Source organism: Gossypium hirsutum, chromosome A05 (assembly GCF_007990345.1).
Source record: "Gossypium hirsutum isolate 1008001.06 chromosome A05, Gossypium_hirsutum_v2.1, whole genome shotgun sequence".
NCBI lineage: Eukaryota > Viridiplantae > Streptophyta > Magnoliopsida > Malvales > Malvaceae > Gossypium > Gossypium hirsutum.
In genome coordinates this window covers 25,753,375-25,761,635 of record NC_053428.1, presented here as the reverse complement: position 1 = coordinate 25,761,635, position 8,261 = coordinate 25,753,375, and the positions used below count along the sequence as shown (strand labels likewise).

The window sequence follows — 8,261 nt, the reverse complement described above, 5'->3', positions numbered from 1 at the left end:
TGTGAAAAAGAAAAGCTTGTGAGTGGGGTGGGTCTATTCTTAAACAGTTAAACCCACATTTATTCCATCAGCTACACATATATATATTATCAAAAGAATACAAATATATATCAATAGCGCTAATTTTAGAACACTGAACGAACCTAATCGTCGTAGTTTGTAAAAATTATGGATTTAGTGTTATATATTTTTTTAATTTTTAAAATTTCATTAAATTACAGGGACTAGTAACAAGATTGATGAAACTGAAAAGGCTGGAAAAATAAGCATTGGAAAGTGAGACCAAGTAAAGTAACCAATGGCAAGCAGCCGCCTATAAATAGAATCCCAACTAGGGTCGATCAAACCACTCCCTGTTTTCTCTCCATTTTCTAAGATCTACTACAATCACCTGCGGAAAGCATCATAAAGGAATTTTATTTTAAGGAAATAAAATTTCCTTTCCATTTCACAAACTCCACGCCATTTCTTCCCTTTTCTAAGATCTAAAAAAAAAAAAATCATGGCTGGGGCCGTAGAGATCAAAACTGCGTCACCGAACGTTAGCAGGAGGAACTTCGATCCCACTGCTGTAGTACCGGAACCGTTGCCTCCGGTTGTTACGGCCGCAAACGGTGAAGATGCAGGCGTGGATAAGCTGGATAAGGAGAGCAGGGAGATTGTGTTGGGGAAGAACGTACACACCACGTGCTTCGCTGTCACGGAACCGGAAGCGAACGATGAGTTTACCGGTGACAAGGAGGCTTACATGGCTGGTGTCTTGGCTCGATATCGCAAAAGCCTCATGGAGCGGACCAAACATCATTTAGGTAAAGAAATTAACGTCTTTACTATTAAAAGCTGGCTGTTAAATTTGACTTCATTTTTGGTTCTGTTGAGAGATTATATAAATATATCCATCTAGCTCACAAAGAAAAGGGCGATCTGCATATTGTGCCTGGAATTTTTTTTACATTTATGATGATGAGAGTTAATAGTAAAACAGAGTGCGTTATCTGGTGTCGTATTTGTTTCTTGAAGAACTTATGAATTCAAAGGCCTTAATTTTACGTTTTTCTTTACATGCAATTTGGGTATTTGAAAAGTTACTGCAAAGCGAAATCATATAGATATAGTAGAAGTTAAGCTAATCTGTAATCAACTAAAAATTAAAGAAATGAATATAATATAACATCGTCTTAACGTAATTGTTCTATAAAAAATGTAAAATCATGAAATGTTCATTTGCTTATGTATTCGTATGCAGTTTTGCTTTTGCTGATAACGATATGGCAGACTCAACTTTCCAATGAATTTTAATTCAATTGATCCTCGGTACACGTCTGTTAGGGCCATGAAATTTCTGGGCTATTAACTCAAGTGCAACCTTTCAGGCTACCCGTATAATCTGGACTTTGATTATGGTGCACTAGCCCAGTTACAGCATTTCTCAATCAACAATCTTGGAGACCCGTTTATTGAGAGCAACTACGGAGTTCATTCAAGGCAGTTTGAAGTTGGTGTGCTAGATTGGTTTGCCCGTTTGTGGGAAATAGAGAAGAATGATTACTGGGGTTACATTACAAACTGTGGCACAGAAGGCAATCTTCACGGCATTTTAGTTGGGTTAGTGGTTTTTTCTATTTACATCGGAGTACTTATTTTTCAAGCATTGTAATCTTATCGTAATTGAAAAGTGGAAATAACTGATTAAGTTTGCAGGAGGGAAGTGTTTCCGGATGGAATTTTGTATGCATCACGGGAATCACATTACTCTATCTTCAAAGCAGCACGAATGTATCGAATGGAGTGTGTGAAGGTGGATACCCTAATCTCGGGTGAGATTGATTGTGCTGATTTCAGAGCTAAGTTGCTTGCTAACAAGGGCAAACCAGCTATAATCAACGTTAACATAGGTCTCTCTCTCTCTCTCTCTCTCTCCATATATATAACAAAAAGTCATGGATTTTGTTAAAATGAGAGAAATAACCAGATAACATTGTTTACTGTAGGAACAACTGTCAAAGGTGCTGTAGATGACCTTGATCTTGTGATACAAACCCTTGAAGGATGTGGTTTTTCACGTGATAGGTTCTACATTCATTGTGATGGAGCTTTGTTTGGACTCATGATGCCTTTTGTCAAACGGGTAAGTTAATCGTGTGTATAGCTTTGTTTTAACGTGGATTTGAGGATGGCATAGCTGAGTTGTTCCCTAATCACATTCTCATAATCTGACTGTTGTACAATACATAATTTTTTCACTTGCAAGTGGCAGAATGTAAAATGGTATATGTTTCCTCTGGATTTATCTATGAAAAAATTGAATTAGCCTATAATTAGGGCTCAGAAATATATCAGGCTGTACTTACTAGAAAAGGTCAGCAGGACAAATTATTTGATTTCTTTCCTGCTTTGAGTGAAACATCACAAAAAAAAAAAAAGGAATAAATATGTTTATTAACCTTTTTTATTGACTGGTCTGTGAGTAGATGATTTTTAGCATAATCTTAAATAAGTTTGTTTCTCAAACTTCTTATATTGTGTTAACTCTTTTGGTGGACGTTATCCCCTCTTAAGCTTGATATCATTATTGGTGGCGAACAGGCACCGAAGGTTAGTTTTAAGAAGCCCATTGGAAGTGTGAGTGTTTCTGGGCACAAGTTTGTGGGTTGTCCAATGCCTTGTGGTGTGCAAATCACAAGGATGGAGCACGTCAATGCGCTCTCAAGCAATGTTGAATACCTTGCATCAAGAGATGCTACGATCATGGGAAGCCGGAATGGTCATGCTCCTATTTTCCTTTGGTATACTCTCAACAGAAAAGGTTACAATGGATTTGCAAAGGAAGTTCAGAAGTGCCTCCGAAATGCTCACTACTTGAAGGATCAGCTGCGTGCAGCTGGAATTGGTGCTATGCTAAATGAACTAAGCAGTACAGTTGTGTTTGAGCGGCCCAGGGATGAGGATTTTGTTCGTAGGTGGCAACTTGCGTGTGAAGGGAATATAGCACATGTGGTGGTGATGCCTAGTGTGAGCATCGAGAAGCTGGATGTCTTTCTGAATGAATTAGTTAAAAACCGATCTACTTGGTATCAAGAACAACAACCTCCTTGTATTGCTGCAGATATAGGGAAAGAGAATTGCGCTTGTCCTCTGCACAAGTGACAGAATGATTTTTTATCATGATTTGGAATTATTCCCTCTGTTTTCTTGTAGCATGACACTTGATTTTAGTGGTATCTAGATTTCATTTACAAGTTTTGCCTTCTACTATGATGATTTTTCATTCTCATATCGTGTAAATGCAGCTGCTTGTGCTTGATGCACTATAAAATAAGACAGCAAACAACCTGCCTGTGATCTGAGTAGTAGTAGTAGTACCATGAAACTCGTGTTTGAGGACTGCCAGGAAAAGAGCTACATTTTTTAAGCATTGTATCATCTTTGCTTATATATACAGATCATGGATGAAGATGCAGATTTCCCAGTTTCTCCAGGTTCATTCCAGGTCACATTCATGGTCGGCAGCTGAATCCCAGAAATGAAACTTCCACTGCTGTTTGCTTACATCAAATCTGGAAGGATCAAACTTTTGAGGGTCAACAAAAGTTGTGGGTCGGATTCCAGATTAACTAACCTATAAATGATGAAATTTTCGGTCCATTTTCAAAGCTTCATGAGTCAAGTGAAAATTATCATGGTTAAGTTATTATGGGTAAAATGGTGATATAACATACTGCATCATAACTATTTCTAATTAGTTTAAATTGAATAAGAGATAAATAATAAAATTTTATATTATCATAAATTAAATTAATTATGTGATAATATTAAATAATTATTTTAATTCTAGTTAATTAAATTAACGAGAGATAAATAATATATAAAAGAGTTTAAATTTCGTGCATCACTCCAAGTGAAAAGCTTACATTTCATAAGAACTTTTTACTCAAGTGATTTACCAATGTTGTTAGACTTGGACTATATTGGCCGGTCAGACTTGTTGGATCAGAAATTGACTCAAATATTGATCTAAAATTGACTTTAAATCGATTAAACCGAGAAGAACTGACTAAAAAATCGAAGTATTAGCAATAGTGAACTTCCAATAAGCTGGTTTAAAGCTTATATAACTAAAAAGCTATAAGAGTAAGGTATTTTATAAAGCTTCCAACTACCACCTTCGACAGCATAGGTAAACAATACATTGAACTATTCCATGCATGTTGGATTTCACTTGAAGAGTTGGATGAACTTATGTAAGAGCTGCAGTTGTGGTGTCATTACCTACAACTAGCAGTGTTTAAAATATTGTTGATTTGTTGATCATTAGTTTTGTTTTCATCTTCTCTTATACATGTTCCACTGTTCCATTGTCAGTTAAAATTCTTTCACGGCATTTGTTGATGTCTGCCCATGGTGACCCGAAAAAGTTGCTAGAATGACAGAAAAACTGGGATCCAAATTTTTTATAGCAAGGAACTCCAAAGAGGCAATGCTTTCGGGGCATGATAGCAAGTCTATCATTGACCTAGATTTTGCATATGTTCCTCTAAAATTCCTTGATTTATTTCTATTTTTCTGTGATTCTTTTTATTTCTGTAAATTCCTTTGGTCCTTTATTGTTTTTTTTTTTACTTGATTCACTGGGGAGTTCTGGAAACCCTAGCCAAGTGTTAGATTGGTGTAAACTCACTGTTGCATGTCATGAGTAGTCCTTACAAAATTATCCGCCGAAAAGTAGTAATGGCAGTATCATGGTTGCGTCGCCGCCGGAAGTGTTCGAAGAGGGAATTCAAATCTAGCAGTATTTTGTTGTTGCGCAATTTCTTGACAAACCTCCTAATTTTAGTCTTGGGGGAAGTTGGGCAGTGTGCATCTAAAATCGATGGAACAAACCGCACCTGGTCAGACTAGGCTTGCTTATGCCAAAGTCTGCGTCGAAGTTGAAGCTTCTAAGGTGATTCCATCTTTTATTGAAGCAGATTTACGATGGCAAGTGCAATAAACAACACTTTTTATAAGTGCGATTAAAAAGTATTTTTTCACTCAAATTATTTAAATATTTCATCTATCATTATATTAAATTAATTATTTCTTATTTCTTATTTTATTTATTTTTTTAAATAATTAATTTTACAAATAATTTATATCAATTACTTAGAATATATTTAAAATTTATATTTCATGTAATATAACTTAATTATTTTTTTTTTACTTTTTACTATCATATTTAAAAATGACATTTTAATCTTTAATCACAAATTTTGTACAAATTGAGAACACTAAAAATTAAAAAATCAAAATTTTCACAATATTTTTTTACCACGCAATTTAGAATTTTCTTTTATATACTTTTCAATCACAACACCAGTAAAGATCAAATCATTTCATTGCTTAAACAGAAGAAAAGAGCTCGGATTGAAAAGGTGAACAAAGGAGGTATAAGAGGAGGACTTGTCTCAAGCAGTCAGCCTTTAATTTCCTAATGAAATGGGGAGTGTGGAATGTTAGAGGAATGAACAATTCCTCTTGAAGAAAAAAAAATCATTGTTGAAAAGTTGAAGTCTTCTATTTTATTAGAAAGTAGAATGAAGCAAAGTAAAGCTCAAAAGTGGTATTTTGGTTATAATTTTCTACATAAATACAATAAGGTTGAAAATGGAAAAATCTGGATTCTTTGAAGTGATAACTCAAAAATTCAGCTTGTTGAAGAGTTTGCTCAATGTATCACATGCAATTTTGAATAGGGTTTTCTAGTTTAAGGTAAAAAATGGGGGTAGAGAAAAAAGGTTGTAGGAGCATCTAGTTGATATTCTAGTCAGAAGGGGTTGTAGGCGAAACTCTATGTATATTATATATATTTTATAGTTTTATAAAAAGTTTGCTTTATTTAAAATAAATAGTAAATAATAGTTTATGTATATGAAAGAATAAACTGACACCTATTGTACTAAATAGATAAATATGCTATATATAATAAATGTTGGATAAAGAAAATTAAATAAACAAATGTTTGGGTAGGAGTGAACGTTTGATTGAATTGAATAAAAAAATTTCGAGTTAATCGAGTTGACGCGTCCTATTTTATCATTCTATCTCGACTTGAAATTTTTTCGAAACGAGTGAAATGAAATCTGGGTCGAGTCAAATCGAGTGAAATTGTTCTAAGTTAAATTAAAATATTAAACATGTCAAATTAAAATCTTGTTACAATATAATTAATTCCATGTTAGAACATATAAATTTGAAACTATATATATTGAAAACTTTTTCAAAGCAAAATAATAATAATAATACTTTGGTATGATAAACTTGAATCATTAATTAATTTATTTAGGTCTTAAAATTATTATTTTAGAAATATTTAAAATTTTTAACTTTCTTTATACAATTTTTAGAATTTTTTTATAAATTTTTTTAAAATATAAATTTTAAAATTTTTATGAATATTTTAAAATTTAAAATTTATTTAGAGTTTTCTTGTAGTTCTTGTTGAGAGAGAGAATCAATTTGTTCATTTTCAAACTTGACAAGAATCAAAAGGGTACTTAAATTAATCTGTTCTTTGAATTGTAAAATTTAACTCGATTCAAACTTGAAATTCAAATTAATTATTTGAATTGACTCGAATAATTCAATTAACTCAAAATTTAAATTTCTCCTTCCAAGAACATCTATAAATATATATTTTTTTTTCATTTTGTAATTTTTTACCCCTTCAATTTTTCAATTTTTTAATTTTTTTTTCCACTCCGTCAAGCAAAGACTAAATGCTCCGTTGTCTTTTATATGGCTTATTAACTAAGCCTAAATTATTAAATGCAAATGCTGCACATGCAATCACTTATCTATAAAGGCAGAGTTTTGTTGTTTTTACCAACTCTACCCCCTATATATAATTGCTTGTTGTATTCGGTGCAAAAATGAGAAGTAAAAACATACATATCATCTCTAAGCTGTGCTTGTTGCTCCCCATAGCCTGCGGGAAAAATGAAAATCATGGCTGGGGACCTAGAGATTGGAACAGCATCACCTAACGTGAACCAGAAGAACTTCAATCCAACTGTTGTGGTAGTGGAACCGTTGCCTTCGATTGTTATGGCCGCAAATGATGGGGCTGGTGAATTTGAGGATGAAAAAAAATTTAGGCGTGGAGAAAGAGAGTAGGGAGATTGCATTGGGGAAGAACGTGCAAACTACGTGACTCGCGGTCACAGACCCGGAGGACAAAGGTGAGTTCACCGATAACAAGGAGGCTTACATGAGTGGCATCTTGGCCCAATATCGTAAAAATCTCATGGAGCGGACCGAACACCATTTAGGTAAAATAAAATTAATGTGGATAATATGATTTTTGGACCTTAAACTTTATAATTAGCTTCATTTTTTTTCACTTTGATGATTAAATTCGGCGATTAATTTCTTTTTTATTCTTAAACTTGAATTCTATAAAGATTTGATAATGTGATTAGTGTTATTCGAATAGGATCGATGAGACAAACCGAGAATTAATTGGTATAATAGCTCGAAAAAAGTGATTGAACCGATTGACTCAAAAACTGCTTAAAATTAGTAAAAATAAAAAAACTGAGAAAAAAACTGACAAAACAGATTCGACTATTGAACTGATCAAATTGGTTTAATCAAGAACTTATGGTCTTACCTGTTCAACCACCGGTCTAAGTATTAAAATACTGAATGTAATAGTCTGAAATTGAACCATGCCATTAGCTGAAAATTTATATAAAATTTTTAATTTTCAAGTAATGACGTGGCACAATCTTATAGTGTCACATCATCAAACTTTTATATTTTTTAAGTTTAGGGATCAAAATGGATTTAATTGTTAAGTTCAAGTGTCAAAATAGAAAAAAAAGTACAGATACGAAAATAAACTTAGTTGCCAAATTCAAAGATAAAATTTTTTTATATTATTCCATATTAGAAATAGTAAGTTGTTAAATTTTGAGTTCATTTTTGTTCTATTGAGAGATTAATCTTTAATGTGACTTAATTTGTTACATTTAGAGTTAATAGTACTCATAATGATTTATTTGGTCCTTTAACTTTTCAAAAAGAAAAATTTAAGCCCTCTATTTAATTTTGCATCTTTTTTAGCCATTAAAATTGCATCATTTATTAAATATTATTCCATTTAGAGTTAAACATTATTCTATACACGTGGATGACAATGTAAGCAATTAATTAATTTTTAAAATTTTTAAAATTTTAAAAAATATATAAAATTATTTTAAAAGTATAAAAAATTAATATTT

At 32.6% G+C, this 8,261-nt stretch overlaps 1 protein-coding gene across 1 annotated transcript; it reads left to right on the top strand.

The window, feature by feature from the left end:
• The first annotated feature begins 237 nt into the window (after nt 1-237).
• On the top strand, nt 238-3,239 carry LOC121229527 (serine decarboxylase). Its single transcript, XM_041114126.1, has 5 exons — nt 238-809; nt 1,374-1,605; nt 1,702-1,895; nt 1,992-2,128; nt 2,587-3,239. Exons 1-5 carry the CDS (start codon nt 503-505, stop codon nt 3,145-3,147), a joined length of 1,431 nt encoding a protein of 476 aa, XP_040970060.1. The 5' UTR covers nt 238-502; the 3' UTR covers nt 3,148-3,239.
• The last annotated feature ends 5,022 nt before the right edge of the window (nt 3,240-8,261 follow it).